Below are 21,731 nucleotides of genomic sequence, written 5' to 3' on the forward strand. Positions count from 1 at the left end.
GGAGAAGCTGAGCCGGTGTGACTGATGTTTGTTTAAATTCCCCTTTCCAACTCCACTCCACTCCTGTGTTTAGACTTCACAGTGACATTCCTATTTCATATCTGGACACACTCAGCGTTAGTGATGCCATCGTTCATGAGTTTTGTCAAGCATTCTGGAAATTTATATCCACCGCTAAGAGGAAATGGGGAGATGTAGCAGCCTTGGCTATCATTCCTTTTGGGCGCTCGGTGACATTTTAATCCATGCCTGTTTTCTGTATCCCTGCGGTTACCAGGATACCACGGTGCTTAATGTGACACTTTACAAAAACCATAACGTTTCTTTACATAGAGTAAAGCACTTATTTATGCATTCCAATAACGGTCCTGTAGTTACCCTAAAGGAGATCGTTGTTGCTGTAGATTGAGCAATGCATCGTATGTTTTGTCAAACCTCCATTCCTGATTCTGTTTAAATGAATGCTCCAATGTTTTGGGCAAACTACCTTTCCAGCTTACCCAGACTGAGACAAGATGTTGGATATGATTTTCACCTCTGTATGTCCGGTGGTTCAGCTCCTGTGGATAGCATTTCATGTTAGCTTAGCATAATGACTTGAAGTCTATGGGAGTCGTTAGCCTAGCTCCGTCAAAAGTACAAAATAAACCTGACAGCAACTTCGAAGCTGTCTTATTTACACAGTGTATGATGTGTATTTCAAATACACATCTTGAAATGAGAGTAGTTAGATGGTGGAACTATAACCAGAGAATCTCTAATATGGGGAGAAGTGCCACTCTCGTCTAACTTCCGGGTCTCGGAAACACGCCTCTGTCCATGTGAGGGCGCTCGCGGGCGAGTGCAGAATGAATGGGAATCTATGGGGCTACACCCCTAAAAATCCACTTTTCTCTGGAAATAATTTTTTGTCAAGTAATTTGAATACTGTTTTCAAAAGAGGGGGCTAAAAAAATACACTAAGCTGAATATTGGATTTTTTAAGTTCACCTATCTGTTCTAAAAAGCCGTTCAAAAAGTGTGATGACGTCACACATTGAGAGGTGCTGCTTTACGGCGATTTCCAGAGCCTGTCTCCACAGAGCAGACGGAGACACTCGAGAGAGCCCGTCTGTGCTATATTAGACATTCTCTGTACACACAAATATCAACTTTGATGGAAAAGTGCTCCTTAAGAGTGGTGTTTCTCATTTCTCTTGGTCTTCAGGTGCCATCAAGTGAGATCCCTCGTCGTAAACAGCCGCAAGCCGTCACTGACCAATCAGCATTCATTAGCAAATGCTAGCGTGTTATGGCCAACAACAGCCCAAACTGTAGGAAACTGAAAGGATATAAGTTCTCGCTAATTTCACTTTTAACCTATAATCCATACTGGACTTTCAGAAACTACAACAGTATTTGCGATTTTTCAACCATAAACAGGAGTAAGAGACAAATTTAGCCGTTTAGCTCCATAGAGCCCCATTCATTCTGCACTCGCCCGCGATCACCCCCCAGTGGAATTACGGTGGAACTGCAACCAAGTTTGATACAATGGGGGTTAATGGAGAGTGGCAAGGCTCGTCGTAGACGGGCTCTGCTATAACCGCTGAACACATGTATCCTTCCATCCAATGCAGTGATAGCACTGAGGGTACAGGAAGATCCTGCACAAATTAAAAATGACAACAAAAACTAAAACAACTCTTTTTTTTTTTTTTTTTTTTTTTTCCAAGGTGTTTATTTCAAATACACGATACACTGTGTAAATGAGACAGCTTCCGAGTTGCTGCAAGGTTTATTTTTTTACTTTTGATGGAGCTAGGCTAATGACTCCCATAGACTTCAAGTCATTATGCTAAGCTAACAAGAAATGCTACCCAGAGGAGCTGAACCAGTGGACATACAGAGGTGAAAATGGTGTCGAATGGTGTTAGGTAGTTTGCCCAAAATGTTGGCGTATTCCTTTAAGAGGCTGCGTTGTGAAATATGTTGCATGTCCTGAGGAAACAGTGTTTTCTGCTGAGTCCTGTTTCGAAGCTGGCACAGCTAATGCAAAAATGAAATATATATATACCCTATAAGTTATTGTTAGTGAATGGCATGCAGTTTTAAACAGAATGCCTGCGGGACATTCTTGGTTTGTGTTTTCATGTGAGTAAATGTCGACATTCTTTATTGGTTCCCCCTAAAGCTGGTTATTGTTCAATACTTGGATGCTCTCCAGCATATGTTTTATGCATGGAGAGCAAAATGTTGGTAGCACTGATCTAATACTCTCTGAAACCGAGAAAAGAAAGCAAGAGAGAATGGAACACCAAGAATAAGCTCAGAAATTGTGGTCAGAATCAGCCCATGAGGTAGTGTGTGAAACCTTTTTTTTTTTTTTTAACATGAAACAGTGAAACTGCATAGCCTTGACCCAGTATCACATTTTGCATTTTGTTTTGTGAGTTTGTGTTTGATCTTTGCTTTTCCACAGACAATCATGAACTAGCATAGAGACATGATGTTAATGACGTGAACGTTTTGTATTGTTATTATTATTGTGCTTCCCCATGGCGATTATAACGCCTGCTGTATCGACCTTTTAAAATGTCTTCGATGTCAGTTTTTATTTGATACCATCACCTGCAGTCATTCAAGAGTATACAGTACGGTGTATTTTGCTAATGTTACATTTTGTGTTGAAATAAAAGATTTTTTTTTTTTTTCCACAAATCTCCTGTCCTTGCTTGACATCTTTGAGCCACATGGCGACACTTCCTGCACCTGTTTCCTGTTTGGCTTCAAGAAGATTTTCAGCAACAGTATTTTTTTTTTTTTTCTGCTTCCTCTCAGTAATCCTTCGCCAGTAAATACTAATAATATAATTCTGACATTACTTGTCTGTGCATGCGACTCCTTCACCAGGCAAGATGGCTGTGCCTGATATGAAACCATTACATCCTAATGGACAGGTAAGCTTCATTTTTAACCCAAAGTCACGCTCACTCTCACACACCCTTCCTGTGCTTCATTGCACATGTAAAGTGATGCATTCTGCCTCCTCTGGGTTCAATACAGCACAGTTTCACAGGTTGCATTTCACCACTTTGCCTCCAAATAAGAAAAGACATGATAATAGATGATATTGCAGGGAATATTCAAATATAACTATGATATAATGATTATATGGTAGTTAGAATTAAATCATTGATTATATTATAGTCATCCACAATGCTTGGTTATCCTAAGGCACATAATCATGCCTGGCATTTCCCTAATGTGACCACTAGAGGTCGGTGTGTATGTGCGTCTCATAACCATGATCCAACACTGGGACACTGAGTCATAGTTTTTTTTTCTTTCTTTTATTTCTTGCAACTATTTTTCACACTTTTGAATAACAGTAAAAGCTTCATCATCATGAACTAACAGGTGTGTGTCTCAGCAGGCAGTAGCCATACTGGCCATGAAGGTCAAGAAGCTGCTATACGGGAAGCTGGGATTCAGCACCAGCTGCTCCAGCAGGTCTCTGCCTTTCGCTCTTCTTTCTATGGAGCACATGCTGTCACGCCATTTGGTCACCAAGCGCCCTCCTGGAAAGACACACATGGTTCATATCATTAACAGCTTCATAAAACTCTAAAAAGAAACCTTTCTCTCTGGTATCACACCATTAAAAGGATATCTCGACATTTTGAAAGACTCAAACTTTTTATACATTTATTCTTTTATGTAATGTAATTTCTTCTTTTATGTCATTTTATTTTATTGTCAATACGTATATTTTTTTGCTAACGTTTCCTCGGCCACTGAACAGGTGGCTCATATTGCCTTAAGCCAGCTAAAAGAATTTTAAGTGGTTTCAGAGGACAGTTTCAGTGTCATTTGATGGTGCAAATACCAAAGCTTCTCTGCTTCATCAAACAAATAAATGAATGAAAACTGCAAAAATCTGGTCAAATTTTGATTACTGACATTATTAAGTATAGGCACAAAATATCTATCTAACCGACTATCTGTCAATGTATCGGTCTATCTGTCTATCTATGTATCTATCAGTTGTATTGGCCATATAAGAAAATAAAACATAACACTGAGATGTACAGTAAAAACAACAGGGAAAGAGTGTATCATAGTCATCATCACCATGAGGATTTCTTGTGTGAATGTGTGTGTGTGTATATGTGTGTGTGTGTGTGTGTGTGTGTGTTTGTGTGTATGCCTTACCCATCAAAGTGTTCATGGTTTTCATCCATCCGAAGGTCTTCAGTGAGTGGTTCTCCTCTGTGCTCAGATCATCGATAGGTGGCTGGTCGCCCGCCTAAACAAGAGAGACAGGACATGGATGGATGTGATGGATGGATGGATGGATGGATGGATGGATGGATAGATCGAAGAGTATGTATACCTTCAAAACACGGCTTGGCAGAGGGGTCATAAACGGCACCGAGTTTTGGATGTTTGACTGGAAGTGCACCGCTGCGATGTACTCTGCTGAGTTCAGCCAGCTGTTGGCAAACGACACCTCAGGAGTCGCGTAGTGACTCTGTCTGTGGAAGTACAGGGGGGAGACCTCAGGCTCTACTGTCACATAAGCTAGATAGATAGATAGATAGATAGATAGATAGATAGATAGATACCTGGCGTTGCACGCTGAGGTATGCAGAGAGGTTCGTTGGGCATCCCAGAACAGACCAAGGATATCGTCTTTCTTCTCAAGGTCTGACTTAGTGGAATCAGTGGAATCAGTGGAATCAGTTTTTAGACCCTTTACACACACAAACACACACAGAGAGAGAGGGGGAGAGAGAGAGAGAGAGAGAGAGAGAGAGAGAGTTAAAAAAAAACATGGTATTTCTGCACACTTCAGGACATTAATAGTGTGTCTTACTACATTGATTAGTCAGCAATATTCAGTTAAAAATACCACTGCATTTGTATGTGGAGGAAGTGTGTGTGTGTGTGTGTGTATGTGTGTGTGTGTGTGTGCATGCTGCATACCTGGTAAAAAGCATCCCACTTGGCCATGGGTTCAGGGTAGCGGGCAACACAGTCATTGTAGGTGGTACAATAGTCCTCAGCTCCTGCAGGCACCTGCATCCGAACCTAATAATGTGTGGAAAGATTAGCAAAAGATGCTCTAAATTTTAGTTTCCGATAGGAAAATGCAAGATGGAATATTTGAGGGCTTTTTTTTCTTACTTTATTTATTTACTGGCTTTACATTTGATGAAGGGGTAAGAAGTGAATTAACATTATTGCTCTGCTAAAAAAAAAAAAAAAAAAAAAAAAACAGTAATTCAAGAACTGGATAACAAATCAGCAAGATGAACTCTTAATAATCAAATGTGAAGGCAAAAGTTATTTCAGAGCAACCTGAAAACAACCCCGTTTAGCCCAGGCCCAGGTATAAATTTGAGAGCACATAGTTTACATGTTTCTCTCCCCTGTCTCTTCGTCTCTTTGTTTGAAATTACAGTTACAAATTGACATCAAAATAAATGTCATAACAGATTATTGGCTCCATAATGTGGTTTCTACAATTCTTTTTAATGTTTTTCATTTCTATGGGGAAAACCAAATGCATGAAAACTATTCCACAAAGGTATACCATGAGCGCAGCTATTTTCAATATTTCCAGCAGGCTCATCTGCAGATTGAAGCCATAACCACCTACATGAAAATTATTGCATGTTCAAAGTACCTGAACTCCTTCTCCCATGAGGCCTTGCTGCACAGCAGACAGGAAAGGCAGCACAGAGACAAAGTAATTAATACCTGAAAGAGAGAGAGAGGTAGTATTATTAGTCAGTGAGTGTGTGCGTGTGTGTGTGTGTGTGTGTGTGTGTGTGTCCGTGTGAGGGTGCATTTCATACTTACAGGCCCACCAGCTCTGAGGAGAGATGCACATGGTATCTCCACAGGTAGAGGTCCCAGTCGGATCAGCCAGGCGACCTACAAGCACAACACATACCTCACTAATTTGTCGCTAGATGCCTTTTATTACTGTGTCAATGCTGTAAATGTCATCATCCTATAGGTTCCGACATAAAAACAGTATGTTTGCATAAGGCTGGGACCCTGGACGCAGTGCAAGTCTTAAAAAATCTGCCAGTCAGATGAAATAATCCCTCTTGTTTCCAATGTAGTTTCACTTGCTCCAGGAATTGTTCTGGAAACATTTGAAAACGATGAAAAAAAAAAAGCAGAAAAAGTCAGAGCAGCCCACTAGTATGGAGAACGTAACGTAAGTAAGGTGGTGACGTTTGTGATGATGGAGGAGATGGCAGACACGGAAATTAATAAACAGTATAGTGGGCAAAAGGTGTAGATTAACATTAAATAGGAATCTAGGTAGATCCTTTATTGCCAAGCTCTTTGTATTTTTCTTTGTTATTTTTTTTCTTTCTTTTTGCTGTTTGTTTGGCCTAAGTAATGTACTGTATTTGTTGAGTCTCATATCTTTAGTAACCTAACTAAAGGTACGTACGTAGGATAGGCACCTATAAGCTTTAAGTTTCAGCCTAATCCTTTTGATCACCGTAACAGTGCAACTGATGTTTTTTTTTTTTTTTGTTTGTTTTTTTTGTGGATGTATGATTTTGTTGATGTATTATTTTATTGATACTGTGATGATGATCAAATAAACCTAAAAAAAAAAAAAAAAAAAAGAAAATGGCACTTGATTCAAGAAAATCCAGTAAATAAACTGATTATCATTGGGAACAAGTACAATTATGTCATTCGACTGGGAGATTTTTAGAGACTAAATTCAGATTTTTTTTTGCAGGGTAAGCAGTTACATTCAACTCACTTTGAGTCCCATGTGATAACAGCATGTTTCAGTGATGCTGGGGTGCAGAGAAAGTCAAATCCAGTTATTTATAATTTTTTATAGTAATTTATTTATTTTTTGGGGTGAAAAAGCTGAAGTCACTCCTGCAGTGTTCAGGTCAGGTCAGCCTGACCTGACCTGAACACTGCAGTGGTGGTATGAAGTCAGAGGTAGTGAGCCATGCTGTAATGGTTTAATTCCCAGTCCAGTTCCAGTTCTAGTTTCCATACAGGACGCATCTAGGTGTTGTGTTGCACAGAAACTACAGCAACTTGTATATAATTTGTGATGATGCAGCATTTAACAAGCTAGTATTTCATAAACACTTGATATTTGAACCAGCTTTAGCTGTGGTGATAGTCAAGGATAAGATTAGGATAGACATCCTAATTAACTGGTACATATAAAACATATGACTACTATTACTGCACAGATCTTGTTGCAGCCATTTAAAATATTGGGACCATAAATTCTGTCAAAAATGGAAAACAGCAATAGCTACTTTTTGTGTTTAAAAGTAAAAGGCCATGGCCAGGTTTTAGATGTAATATTATATGTATATATATATATATATATATATATATATATATATATATATACCCTTAAAGGCAGACTATGCAGTTTCAAATGGCAGGGCACACCGCTTTGTTTTCTAATGTTAAGGATGAACGTGAGGAGACTTAAAACCCCTCAGCTTCATGCCAAGACTAATAATCCACAGAATTAATGTAACACTTATAAATGCCTGTATCGAACCAAATGTGATGTCAAATGTACAAGAAACATAAACAATTGAGTGAAATGCTCTTATATTTTGGGCTATGAGGTTGTATAATGGTTAAAACTCTTTTCTGAGGCTTTTCTAAATTCTATTTGATAGAGAAGTGAGTGGCATCCATCACCTTATTATATCATATCAAATCAAATGAATAAGGCAGTCGTTATGCTACCTGACTTTTGCAGCCATCCAAGCTGCAGTGGCAGGCCCCACACGGGACTGTCTGTAGCGTTCGTCCCCATGGTTCCCATGAACGGGTCAGTAGCAGCTATGATGAATCGGAAGAGGCTCATTCGCTCGAGGTACTTCCAGGGATCGGGAGTCAGGACGCCTTCCTGCGTCGGCATGTCAGTCAGCTGGGCGGTTGTGCTCGCCCACAGGATCGGCAAGCCATTCTCCACGATAACAGCAGAGCTGGTGAGAGCCACCGCGCAGGCAAGGAGGAGGCACAGGCCCAAAGGACGCAGCATGGCTGGGACGCAGGGACAAAGACTGTGAAGGTAGATGAAGAGGAGTAAGAGGTGTCTACCCTGTACTGAGAGTGACCACAAACTGCACGGCTTTTGTACTCTCAGTTCACATTGGAAATACTCTGGACAAACACACACAGGAGAGGAGGCAGGAGACACGTGATAAAAAAAAGGCAAAAACCTCAAACAAGCAGCTTGCAAACACACACACACACACACACACACACACACACACAAACAAACACACACACTTGTTCATTTTACATAATCATATGTAGTGCCATGGGCTGTCAAAGAATGTATCTAAAGACAGAACAATATAGTCAAAAATAGTAAGAAATAGAAACTACACATCCACACACAGACAGAATCAAAAGTAACATGGGCTGGGATGGATAAAGAGAACATGTAAGAGCAATCAGTCACTTCAACTTTCTTCACAAATTGATCACACACAGCTGTTGAGGGTGTGTGAGGTTTGTCACATCCAGCCTGACATATTAAACAGCAATGCATGCTCAGTCATTGAAAGACTGAATTTAAATTTGAATTGAATGAGAATCACAGTCCTCTCTTTACATAATGAAAAGTTACTTGGGGGGAAAAAAAAAAGTAGACTGACTAACCCTAAGTGACCTTTGCATTTTGTTTTGCGGAGATTGTACAAGAACTACGTCCTGTGGGTCAAACTGAGGTCAAGCTGAGGCACAGCTGAGGTGAAACTGAGGACACTGGCTTAAGCAACAACCAAAAAAAAAAAAAACAACAAAAAAAACAACCACCACCGCGTGCTATTTGCCAACAACCTGCAGAGGTGAAGCTGATTTTCAGGCCTGCTCGGTAAACTGAGGTAATTTATCAAAGGTGGAACTATCTATCTACTATTAGATAGATACTCACATTACTCTAATTGAGTAGCTTTTTTGAGTACTGAAAAACTGCAGATGGTCGATGGAAGCGAGGACCATTTAGAGTCAACTGGCAAAAGGGGGTAGGGGGGCTGGGTAGGGGGGCAAGAGAGGAAAAAGGGGAAAATATCAGTGAGTTGGCCCGACAATGAGACCCATGTAGAGTCAACCATATAATGTGCTTATGCTCCCTTTATAATGGCATGGAAAAGATCACATTTAACACAGTTATTGTTTTGAAAAAGTAAGTCAGTAACTCAGTACTTCTTAAATCAGCTACTTTTCACTTTTACTTCAGTAGATTTTTACAGCAATACGTCTACTTATCAGCACGGTAACAGTACCTCTACATGAGTGTCAAAACTTGTTGTGCAACTGAACCAAACTAGGATTATTTCCAGAGCAAAACTTAGGCCTGCTAATTGGACACAGTGTATAGGGCAGTGGTTGCCAACCCAGTCCTCAAGGCCCCCCTGTCCTGCAGGTTTTTGTTCCAGCTCTACTTTGGCACACCTGACCCAACTGAGGCCTATGCACCTTCATGCATGCCCTGTTTAGGTAGAGCTGTGTCAGCCAATCAGCATGAGGCCCTCAAATGGATCATGTGTGAAAGAGCAGAGCTGAAAAAAATCTGCAGAGTTGGGAACCACTGGTATAGGGGAGCTGATTTTTTGTCGAATCCTCCCAGCTAAGAATTTCCTTATTTTTACATAGGCTAATTGGTTGGTCATACAGCCACTAACAAAGGTACAGTAATGGCTGCATCCCAGCAGCACATAAAAGGAGACCCTGCCATGTGCATTAACTTGTGATCCTGACAGGCTTTTAGCCTGAAGATAAGGCAGGATGAATACCAAGAATACCAAGTGCAATAGATGGACCTGGGTCTGTTACATTTTAACAGCTATTTGATTAAACTGCCTGAACTTACATCTGCAGACACCGGGGTCTGGTGGATTGACATGTGACAGACGTACTTCCACTTTCTAAAGAGCAGTTTAGACTTGCAGCACTCAAATGCAAGTATTCTTTCACCTCCTGGTGCATCTGCATTCTGTGGTTTCCTTCAGAAAGCTGGGTGCTGGAGAGGCACTGCAACATTTGACACTCCAACTGTCCACTCAAATCAAAGAGTTTTCAGTCAGCTACAAATAGAAGCTGGGTTCAAACATTAATGATTCAAATAAAAACTCAACACTGTTGCGGTGCGTCTATGTAATCAGATAATGAGAGAGCATAAAAGAAAGATGAACTGAACAAAATGACAATGTGCATCTTAACTGTAAGTGAGTGCAGACATAAGAACTGAGAGCACAAAAATACAGAGCCCCCCTATTGTCAAATGAGAAAAAAAGAGGCATGTGTAAATCTGTGTAGAAAGTGTAGAAATCTGTGCACACAGTTTCAAACAGAACTCTTGGTTTCATAATCTGTGCCCTCGAATGATGAATCCATGCCCATAGATCTGACAACCGTTTTGAATCCATGCAAAGGATTTGTAAGCTGTGACCAAATGTCCAGGCTCCAATCGATAGAGAAGCAATCTTCTAGTAAGCTTTCATTTACTTTAAGTCCACTTCCGTGTTTGGTACAGTAGCGTTCACACACAATGTGGAGCGTACCAGAGTACACATAAATCGTAGTGGAAACCACCTTTTCCAAGTGGGCCTGATTCATTCATCTGTGCCAGGTATGGTACACAGTGTTCACACTAATCTAACAAACTGGACTTTGGGGTCAAGTGCAGTTGGATCCAGGCCCGGGTCCTGGGAAAGCCGCCTCAGTGACATGTCAGGGAAAAAAAAGAACAAAACGTTGTTTCACTTTCACTGAGGAGGAGAGAGCAGGTTTGATGAAATCCTCTATGTTAAAAATCAAGTGCAGGAAAATTTCAGTAATTTCAGTCTCTTCAAAGAGAGCTGAGGCTGCACACTCCTCACAGCAGTAAAGAGTCATTCCTTAGAGCAGCCTACAGGTAAATGAAGACTTCATCCATCACTGGAACTCTCCACATTCTGCATTTCCTCCTTTTTTCTTTCTTTTTAATTTTTTTCCCTCCTCATTCTCAATAACTACATAATCTTCAAGTGCTGTGGGTTGTCACAAAACACCACTCATTAAGCTTCAAATGACCTTGGTCCTCCCTACATTAGAGATTTCCTTTCATTTTTATTTCTTCCAGCCTGATCACTGAGCTCGTCCACAGCTTCTCTCTTAAATATTCCTTATGTGTCCCATAAAAGTACCTGTGATGCTGCCTTCCGCACACAGCCCCTGGATATGCACATGGCAAGCTCACTTGGTATATTTAAAAGGAAACTAAAGACCTATCTTTTTTTTTTTTTTTTTTAATCAGGCTTTTATTTTGGAGTAATGTCTCTGTTTAGTCATTGGTTTTCATATTTTATCTTTATCCTTTTGTTTATTTTTATTTACTTTTATTTGTTTTTCACATTTTATAGTTTTATTGTTGCAATTTTTGGTCTAGTATAATTTTTATTGTCTATTTATTTGAGTTTTTGAGTTGAGCTGAAGGAGGGGCAGATGCCTTACCTAAAACTGCCAGGCACTGCTCTGAATGAAATACCTCTATGTATACCTGATCATATCCATCTATACCCAGATATTTGGAGCCCTGTGTGATGTTGCCATCATCCTTATTCTAGGACAAACACAGTAGGCTATTATCACTCTTGGCAGCTGTCAAGTATTGATGGACTTACAGTGATTGATCTGACCATGGCACAAAGAAAGACCATAAAACATAGAATATAGACCATTTCTATGGATATATGGACATGGAGATGGAAACCTATATTAGAAGAAAAAATGTCTAGTACATCTATAACTATCGTCCCCCTTTCTGCCAATGATCGTGCGTTTCCACGAGACGTCATGTGACAGGGGAGTGACCGACAACCAGGAAACGCACCGCCGCTACGAGGAGTCACAAGGAAAGGTAAATAACAAGCCCAACTTTTCTAACCCAAAACCGAGCATTTACAAAATTAGACTCACAAGGCCGACATTAGCATGGTGCATGTTGTTGTCACGCTGTGTGAGCTTGCGGGAGGTGGAGTCCCGCTGAATGCGTTGCTTCCCCCCGCAAAAAAAAAAAAAAAAAAAGTATCAGTATCAAATTGCACCGCGACTTTGATTTGACGTTAGCCGAAAGTTGCACACCTGTTGCGTAATTGAATTGGGATCGGGATAAAGCTCTTAAGTCAACACTACAAGGCTTAACACCAAAACAAACCCTAAAGAAATGGTGGAAATAGTGACCTCTGCATTTCTCCCATGTCAAAGTAACAGTTAAAGCGAACGTAATTTCCGCATTTTTCCTCGTTCAGCTGTTCACTCACGGAGAGATAGGGGCAGAGGTGTGGGCTCGCGAGAATTTTGTGTTAATTTGTTTAGAAAGAATGTTTAAAAGACCCCTGTTTGAACTCAAAATGAACATAATTCAAGAGATATAACGAGGCTTGTCGTTTCAGTTTGTAGTGTCCTTTTAGCAGGTGGTCATTTGCATACTGGACTTTGCCTTCGTTTCAGCTCAGGAAATCAGTTTCATCATTTCAGATACTGAGGAACATCTGCATGAGTAGATTGCGATACAGCCTTATTTCAGCTGTGTTAGAAAGAAGGAAAGGTGCAAAAAAGCTGTACATATCTGACTGGCTCATAAATGAATTAACGCACAGACCCTGCTTTTGCTTGTTTGCTGTCTCAGATCTCCACCATGGCCTACCAGGCCGGGAACCCAGCCGAGGCCAGTGCTCTGGCTCAGAACATCAGCTCCAACATCCAAAGGCTGACCCTGCTCAGTAATACACACATGCTAAAAACACACAGTATCCTAATGGGCATATGGATGTTTTTGTTTTGCATGACACATTTCAGTACATTTAAGTGCCGCCTTCTTGGCTCTTTCTGTCCCACCAGCCTCGGAGCTGCAGAGGGCAGTGTCCCAGCTGGGGACGGAGCAGGACAGCAGCCAGCTACGGCAGACACTGTGAGTCATGAGGGGGGTTGGTCACGGGTAGTTTGACTATCGTGGCACTTTAATATTACCCTGGCGAAAGGAGTTGGTTGGTATGCACCATCCACTTTGATAACTAGTAAAAAACATTAGTTGCCAGCAGTATAGTCTACAATCCTGGAGTGGTCCAACAAGGTGAAAAAGGTACTTATTGAAACATATCAGCTTGCAGTATAAATGTAATTTATTTTACCAATAGGCTAGGCAAAATGACAGGCTTCCACCCAGGGCTGGGTACCAAACTTAGATACTTTATGGCACCAGCCAAATTGCTTTGATACTATTGAGTATCAAAAAATGCAGTGGTACCAAAATATGGCAGCGAATGTCCTAAAGAATCGACTGGGGCACAAACAATGACAGCATCAGTGATTTATGGGGGTTCGTTAGAAAAGTAGTTGTGCTTCAGTAAACACCATAAAGAGGTGGCTTTTGATATGTAAAAAGTGCAGTATTGTTTGTGTCAGTGTGTTTGTGTGTTTAGTCAAACTGACTGCGTTTCACTGCAAGTAGGATCCCATGATAATCTGTCTACCAGACAGTGGTGCAACACTCTCTCCATTCTAAATATGTTTTTTCCACATTTCAGAAAAGCTTGTGTCTGTATTGTTGGGTGACATTGTTTCATTTTTGGTTACCAGGCAACAAAAAAGGCAGACGGGCAACCAGCTAGCCAAGGAGACAGACCAACTCATCAAGGCATTCAGCTCGCTGCCTGTTGGCGCTGACCAGGTATTGAACTCCTCCAGAACGACCAGAACTACAACTCTTAACACCAGTTACCTGCCAAACTTGGATCAGTCAAAGTAATCAGTGCTGTGCTAATAAATCTCTCTTTGTTTCTTGTAGCGACAGAGAAAACTACAGAAAGAACGTCTGGTGAATGACTTCTCCACTGCCCTGAACAGCTTCCAGAAGACCCAGCGCCAGGCAGCCGACAGAGAAAGAGAGTTTGTGGCCAGAGTCAGAGCCAGCTCCAGGGTGTCGGTCAGTGACCTACAGGGCAATGAGTCCTGGTGTCAGTGAGTGGCCAATTGTGTCACCAGGTTAGGATCAGTCCAGTGGTGAAATGAGATGGCGGTTCGAGGTCAGCGACATTTGTATACACCAGCGAGTGACCAGCTGGTGATTCGGCAAGATATTAAAGTGGTAGTTCAGGTTCTTACTCATATAATCATATTTTTGGCCCTATGTGATACATCCACTATGCAAGTTTCAAGTCCTTCCCTGTCTTGAAAACCAGAACTTCACTGGGAGCGTACTGCTCCAAAATTAATTAGATAGATAAAGTCCTGAAAACAGCAGGATTTTGAGCGGCAACACAAAGCTGAAAAATTATTTTGAAGGATGAACTACATACATTTGTTTTGGTTCACTTTCAACACTTTCAGCCCCATGCTTTCCCTAATGGTGGAACTGTTATCTGCTGAAGCACACAAATATGTTTGATATACTGTTCATTTTCAGTTGAATTGAACGTTTCTAATCAAAGGTTTTATAGGATATTTTTCTCACAGCAGCGATATCTCACAGTCCCTTTGCGACTGTCTCAGCGCCTATTCCCTGCAGAGACTCTCCTTGGCAACTCTGTTAACTCCTCTCCATACACAGAGGAGTATCTCTTCTTGCTCTGCTTATGTTGATAAGCAGGACTGAAAAATTAATTGCTTTCAGTTCTTGGCCAGTAACACACACTGAATGTATAAAATATTAGCACCATTTTCTTGATACTGAGTGGCAGCTGCTTTGCAGAGTTCACTTTAAAACCTGCATCTCCTTTTTGGTGGTTAGATTTAATAAGGGAAATCAGTAGCAAATAATGTCTTTTACCTGAATTTACCTCAGCAGTGCACATTATGAAAAATGCATGTGTGAGCATGTGTTGCAAATTGCTAAAATGTATCACATTCAGTGTAGGTTGGCTTTGTAGCCTAGCAAAGAAAACATTAGTCTAATCTTTGGATTGGTCACCGTGCATGACTTTGTTAATGCTGAATCATTCTGCCCATACTAGGCTGTGGGTTATACAGCTACGGGCAGATGTATTGTAGCGCCTAGTGCCTGTTGGTACAGTATACTCATAATCACAGTAATCAATGTTTTGGCATTATCATTACAAGAACCTTTACTGAGACCCCCATTTACTTCAACAGGGGGGGCAGCCAGAGGACAGCTATGGAAATGCACCCTTTCTACAAAGGTTTGTCAGCTAGTTTATCAATTTAAAAGTATTTCTGATTATTATTATCAGTTGTATTAGTAGTGATAGTAGTTGCAGTGGTGATGATGCAGCTTTTTTTCACATTTCATCCTAAATGTAATTGTAACTGTTTCTGTTAACTTTCAGCTTCATGGTGTTCATGCATGCTTGAAGTAAAGAGGAACAACAGCTGTTAAAGAGTCATACCACTGAGATAACACAACAGTCAAACAGCATACTATAGCACGTTGGTTTGTTTAGTCACCATATATAGGTTGCCATCCTGTAACAGTCCATACTGTATATGGTGAGTTTTGAATGCTGACACTGACTGAACCAAACGGAACACTTTGTCTTTTGAAAGACAAAATGTTGGCTGTAGCCTTCCTATTATCTCATTCCCTTGAGTTATTCCCTTAGCTTGCTGGCGTGGGCGCAAAGCTATCACTGCTCATTATGTTTGTGCTTCACTGCCTTACTGAATCTAGTTCCATGCATATTTATTATTCCAGTGACCCCCAAAGTACAAGCTCAGGGTGAGTTTGATTTATTAAACTGCACTGCATACAGTCTACTTTTGCCATTGCAGTGATCCCCAGCTGCAGGCTCAGGCTGAGGCCATTACAGAAGAAGACCTGATGCTGATCCAGGAGAGAGAGTCAGCCATCAGGCAGTTGGAGGTACAAACAAGAACCAAACATCTACATGGTCGCTAATACAAAAAAATCCTCAGCCTTGTGCTTTTGTGTTGACTCTTCCAGCACAGTTTTACTGTTGACATCTTCAAGGATCACTTATACTGCATGTGAATAATGTTTTCTTGCTTTATGTTTTTCTATTCAGTCAGATATCACAGATATCAATGACATCTTCAAGGACCTGGGGATGATGGTCCATGAGCAGGGAGACATGATAGGTGAGCAGCACAGACACTCCACTGATATCACCTATCAACTCATAATAAAAACCTCTGCTCACTTATGTAGCAAGAAAATGTGAGTGAACACTCTGATCTCATATATATGTTCTATTATACTACTCAGAATCTTTCTAGAGCATCTCTACAGCAGCACTAATTAACTTAATTTATGACCTTATAGAAACCGTGCTCAAAGGCACAATTGATTTTAAAAAGGTGAATTTGTAACAGATTATTATATGACAGTCAAAGGCTAAATTATTCTTTCAGCAAGCTCATTCCTCTAAAAGTTAATAGCACAAAAGAAGGAGCGTAGCCTTAGAAATCTAAAATTGTATTATTATGATGGCATTAAACTCACTCTTCATTAGTTTAGTGACTGATTTTTAAGCTTTTACTGCAAGCTACGCAAACTTGATTGCTACATATTACAACATTTAAGACATCAACTACAAATAGCAAGACACAAAGGAGAAGTGGTAAAAGCCTATCTACACAAGGTTAAAAGGAAGTGGATTAATTGGCAGAATTACCAGTCCTTTGAGAGGATGAAGAGTTTGGCATGGACTAAGAAATCGCACAGGGAAGGCAACAGCTGGTGGATATGAATCAAGCGACCGTACCACAGTAGCAAAAGTCAAATCATCTATGAAACTCTGACTGAGATTTGTTTGAGGACATGCGAGCCAGGTGATATGATAGGTAAAATGATGCACCAGTGTCTTTAGCAAATTGATAGAGCGTTGGAGAAGTACTTACTGGCTTCTTGGGAGGTTTTTTTTCTCTGTCGGCTTGAAGTGCAGAGGGTGAAGAGCAGCCGGATGGATGCAGGAGAGCTCTCGGCAGACCAAGCAAACTCTACTGCTGTTTAGGGTCACGGTCTTTTATAGGGAGCTTTGGTGTGACGCCCCCAAACGGCACGTCTTGGCCAGTCATGCCGTGGCCTGGAGTCTGGATCACCCCCCTGCAATCTAGTCAATACTGTCCTGGGACAGAGGGGTGCCAAATCTGATATCCCCTTATCTGTAATGTAATTATTTCATGAAGTCTGTCTCATCAAGATGGGAATGTTTTTAATACCAGGTCATATGGGTGCTATGACACCAGTCCCCAGGTATATGCCAGTCCCTTGAGATTTGAATAGTCTTTTACAAGTTAAAAGGCCATGCCTGCAAATTCAGTTAATGTGTTATTTTTGTAAAGAGTCCAGTGCAGTGGGTCTGAGTGGGGCATTTTGACACCAACAGTCGTGCCTGTGTCCACTGATCAAAGGAGACATTGATTGGCTGTTTGATGAACAGGGTGAAGATAATAGTATCCCATTGTTCTGGTAATGCCAACCCTTTGTTTGATCACTGCTGAAATATAATCTTGATTGAATCTGGTCTGAGTGGTAAACGTGGGAATTTAAAGGGACTGTGTTTGTCTGCTCTCTCAGTTTGGACCATGACCCTACACACCTCATTAGCGTAACTCATATACTGTGTCATAATGATTATAGTGGCATATTGCTAATGTTTGCAAGAAATGCCTTCACACCTAATAAACCAAAGTGATTTTATCTAAATAGGCAGATATGCTTTTATAATGCTGGAGTTTATGCTCCTCTTTCATAAACCTATTTGCTCTTGTCTATGTTGTAAAACTTGTCGTGTGTGTTTTGCTGTGTGTATTCTGCAGACAGTATAGAAGCCAATGTGGAGAGCGCTGAGGTGAACGTGCAGAATGCCACGCAGCAGCTGTCCCGTGCTGCAGACTACCAGGTAAAAAAAAAAAAAAGAAAGAAAAAAAAAAAGAAATCAGGGAATGTCAGAGGATTGAGAGGGCATAAACAGGATGGAAGAAAGATAGAGCCATGGAGACAGTGTAATTGGACAGGACATGAGAGACATCAGAGGTCTAAATGTTAGAGAAATTACTTTGTGGCTTCTCTGAAGTGGCAATATGTGTGTGTATATACTGGATGACCGTGCCTTGTCCTACTCCCTTATGTAAGTTCTTAATCAACTTGCCTGGGTAAATAAAGCCAGTAAAGGAGGAGAAGATAAAAAGTATGCCAGAAAAGAACAGAAAGACTGAAAGAAACACGCTATAGGGTCAGGAGAGGAGGCACATAATCCCTGTCCATTTAAAACTTTGATTGTTGTGCAGAAGAATTGTTTTTTTTTTTTACTGTCATTATCTTTTTGTTCCCTCTCCCAGCGGAGCACTCGTAAGAAGATATGCATCCTGATGATAGTGTTGGCTGTAGCTGCTGTTGTTATAGGACTCATCATCTGGGGTGCTGTCAAAGGATGAACGCACTATCCCGCGAAATGACAGAAGGACGAAACGCTACCCCTCCTTCTACTCTGCCTCCTCCTCTGCTCGTTCATCTCGGTCACTAAGAGAGAGCACGGTTTTATCTGTCTTTCTTTGTCTTTCTACTTGATTGTGTTGACGTTTTCTGCTTGGAGAAGGAGGGTCAGAAACAGACTAATGTGACAAGAGGTGAACCCGGACCAACGCGTGAAATCGTTATTATATGCTTATTTTTTTTTTTAACTTACCGTACACATACACTCCTTCATGCAGTGTGAATCAAATCGGACTCTGGAAGCTTTTAATTCGTTTCTGTTAATCAGTGATTTTACTGGGCTTTAAGTCTGATTCAGACATCAGGTGACGCAAGGGAAGTTTTCAAAGGCTTTACTCTTCAGAGGCAGGGATAAACAGGGTTTGGGCCTGGTGGTGTTCACTGGGAGCCATGTTAGCTCCACCAGCCGTCGCCATGGCTGTTGCTAAGTAACTACTGGTTTTGCTGTGTTTAAAATTGTTGGGAATTTCTCCATGGTGATACGAAGGGAATGGTTCTGTCATTTAGTACTTCTAATTGTAATGAAGCAGTGACTCAGTGACCTACCAGACAAGGGTGGATTAAGTTTCAAATCAATCACTTCACAATGCAATATTCTTATAGCTGTATTAGTAAATTATCACTTGTCCAGTTGGATGATAGATAATCATTTGTTCATTTGTTAATTAAATCCACTTCTGGAATTGATGTAGCTGAGAATAAATAGAATCCAGCTGTGGTTCCTAGTGCAATGTGGCCAAATACTTTTTGGTTATTCTAATTCAGCACGCTGAATGAGGATGAAACCAGCTTTATTAGCTACCGTATCATAATATTAATGAGTTAAAATTGCTAAGTAGTACATTTCTGTTAAAATACTTTATATTTTCTTGTATTTTTTTTGATAAACCAATGCAAGCTCTTTAATTCCATTCCAAGTGTGTGTGGTTGAGGACATTACACTGACATTCCTGTGTTTTGTACCCACCAATAGTTCTGTGTAATCATGATTAGAGCAGGGTTCATTGCCTTTGACTGTACAAATTCTTTCTCTGCTGTATGTAGTTACACGGCAGGTCACAGACAAATCCTGTAAGTAGCACATATAGATATTTTATGGTTTGTTTCAGCCTCCTCAGGTTTGACATGAGGAGGCCCAATGGGTGGCAGAAAATAGAGTTGATAGGAAAAGTGTTCAAAGGCAGTTTGCAACACTTTCCTGTGACCTTTGCTGTCTAATGTGCTTAATTACTTGGATTAACTGAATCTGCATTTATTGTTCCAAAACTCAGCCCTCATTGGGAAGGCTGTATTCTGCTGGACTTAAACATTTGTGCACAACTTCTCCATGTAAAAATACATTTATTTCTTATTAAATAATCCTAAAATGCTTCTTGCTTATTTGCTTTCTTTCAAGTCACTAATGCTGCAATAACAAAACGAGACAAGTAGTTTTGCTCAAGCTACAAAATGAACTATAGAGCAGAAAACAAACAGGGCGCTGGGAGTCAATGATGGACACGGCTGCCTGTATATTTAATACTTCTCTATTTAGATGCAAAGGGAAATGTTTCCCAAAAGCCTTTTTATTATTATAATGAAGTTTTCTCAACATGACAGTCCTACTCTAAAAGGACTGGTCTCAAGCACACCTTTCCTTCCAGCGTGTTTGATGGGGCAAATATTTGTGCAGTTCAGGAAATGGATATTCTTAAATATTCAAATAGTGGTTGGAAATGATATAAGTGCCATTTTTTAATATTCTAAATATGAAAAAAATGTCCTTGAATGTCCTCTGATGTGTGAGTTGTTTTTCCTATTCTGTCCACCAGGTTTCCCGACTGGCAACCCCCTGCTCTTAATCTCTGATCAGCCCTCAGCAGTGTATTGATCAATCCGTCCCACAGTGTGCTCTGTAGTTTTCTCACTGTCCATGTCCCTGTGTGTGTGTGTACATTACCTGCTCTCTGCCTCGCCTGACCCCTGCCTGCTTTGTTTGCCTGAGCCATTTGCTTCAATTTGAATGTTGCCGTTTGAATCTAGGTTGCCTATCACGCTGTGCCCTGAAACAAACTTTGAGAACGAGGTTATGCCGAGGCAGAGGATGAAGGTGAATGAGGGACACTGACCGTTCCCTAAACAACTGCTGTCCCCAAGCGCAGCTGCTCCAGTTTACACAAGTGAAACTGGTTGACTGCGAAGCCGGGGCATCGGTGGCAGACAGTGCGGTGAGTGTGCTTAGCTGGCTTTTCCAGGGTACACAGAAGGTTCAAATAACGTGAGTAAACTCAAAATATAAGCAAGGACAAAGGGCATGCAGGCTCAGCTCTGCTGGGGATGATGGGAGAAGTCAGAGCTCAAACTGTTGGTGGCACAATGTTGACCACACGTCAGACGTCTACACTTCATCAGAAAGTTTCCAGAGGTGGAAAGAGAACTGAAAACAGCCACTCGATATTTGCTGATATTTTAAGAAGTAAATTTGCTGATATTTTAAGAAGTAAATTTGCTGATATATGTATATATTTACGTATAAAAATGCCCCAAGTAGAAGTTACCGAGGAACATAATTTTCTTCAAATGAACAGGTTTTTTCCCATGCAATTCTAAAGCAACCAGAGGTCAAATTTCATACTTTAACAGAAAAATTAGAAATGACAACATAAACTGCACAAAGTAAAGCTGAATTACATGAGCCACAACATGTTTTCTCTTTAATGGATGTAAATGAAAATGTAATTTTAGTGCAATACGTCAATAGAAAGTTGCTTCAGTGAAATAAAAAAAAAAAGTAAGTGGAGAAGGGAAAAAATGCTCAGAAAAGTATAAATTAGACAAAAGGCTTCTCATTTATAGTAACTGGAGTAGATTTAATTACGTGCTTCCATCCTTGATAACAGCAAAATAGGCAAACGTCTAATCTTCAAAAAAGCAGGCAAAGATCTGCTTCCAAGCATCTTTCTGTAATTAATTAGCAGATCAGTTCAGTTTGATTTAGCTCCGTTATATGAGACAGTTTTAAGAGAATGACATCTGGCCCATGAAGTCGACAGCGAGTTTCCATGTCATCTCCTTGTTTAGGCCACAGACTGTAGAGAGAAAACCAGTTTAAAGAAGATGAGATCAGAGCGGAGATGTTGGAGTTGGACTGGGATGTGGAAGTAACAGGCCGCCGTGACGCAGAGAGCAAAGGTTTCCTTGGCAGAGTCATACAGGCGAGGAGGATTTGGCCGCGGAGGCTGTGATTACATCATGAGGACGGGGAGTGAGTTGAGGTGAG

General features: G+C 40.7%; 2 protein-coding genes across 5 annotated transcripts; one reads left to right on the plus strand and one right to left on the minus strand.

The window, feature by feature from the left end:
* Window positions 1–3,339: 3,339 nt before the first annotated feature.
* Window positions 3,340–16,952, minus strand: leg1.1 (liver-enriched gene 1, tandem duplicate 1). 2 transcript variants are annotated; one of them, XM_030047676.1, is made up of 9 exons: window positions 16,876–16,952; window positions 7,753–8,072; window positions 5,848–5,922; window positions 5,672–5,745; window positions 4,969–5,073; window positions 4,608–4,735; window positions 4,376–4,517; window positions 4,195–4,288; window positions 3,340–3,560 (listed from the first exon to the last, which is right to left on the minus strand). In XM_030047676.1, exons 2-9 carry the CDS (start codon window positions 8,048–8,050, stop codon window positions 3,409–3,411), a joined length of 1,068 nt encoding a protein of 355 aa, XP_029903536.1. In that variant the 5' UTR covers window positions 8,051–8,072; window positions 16,876–16,952; the 3' UTR covers window positions 3,340–3,408. The 2 variants fall into 2 exon arrangements, with proteins under 2 accessions (XP_029903536.1, XP_029903535.1); XM_030047675.1 differs by lacking the exon at window positions 16,876–16,952 and adding an exon at window positions 11,977–12,081.
* On the plus strand, window positions 11,825–19,843 carry stx7l (syntaxin 7-like). Of its 3 annotated transcripts, none has more exons than XM_030047677.1 (10): window positions 11,825–11,917; window positions 12,689–12,782; window positions 12,901–12,970; window positions 13,639–13,729; window positions 13,847–13,984; window positions 15,151–15,197; window positions 15,787–15,877; window positions 16,041–16,113; window positions 17,797–17,879; window positions 18,319–19,843. In XM_030047677.1, the coding sequence occupies exons 1-10, from the start codon at window positions 11,828–11,830 to the stop codon at window positions 18,412–18,414; spliced, it is 873 nt and encodes a 290-aa protein (XP_029903537.1). In that variant the 5' UTR covers window positions 11,825–11,827; the 3' UTR covers window positions 18,415–19,843. The 3 variants fall into 3 exon arrangements, with proteins under 3 accessions (XP_029903537.1, XP_029903540.1, XP_029903539.1); XM_030047680.1 differs by lacking the exon at window positions 11,825–11,917 and adding an exon at window positions 12,130–12,281; XM_030047679.1 differs by lacking the exon at window positions 11,825–11,917 and adding an exon at window positions 12,193–12,338.
* Window positions 19,844–21,731: the final 1,888 nt, after the last annotated feature.

This window comes from Myripristis murdjan, chromosome 24, assembly GCF_902150065.1.
Source record: "Myripristis murdjan chromosome 24, fMyrMur1.1, whole genome shotgun sequence".
Lineage (NCBI taxonomy): Eukaryota > Metazoa > Chordata > Actinopteri > Holocentriformes > Holocentridae > Myripristis > Myripristis murdjan.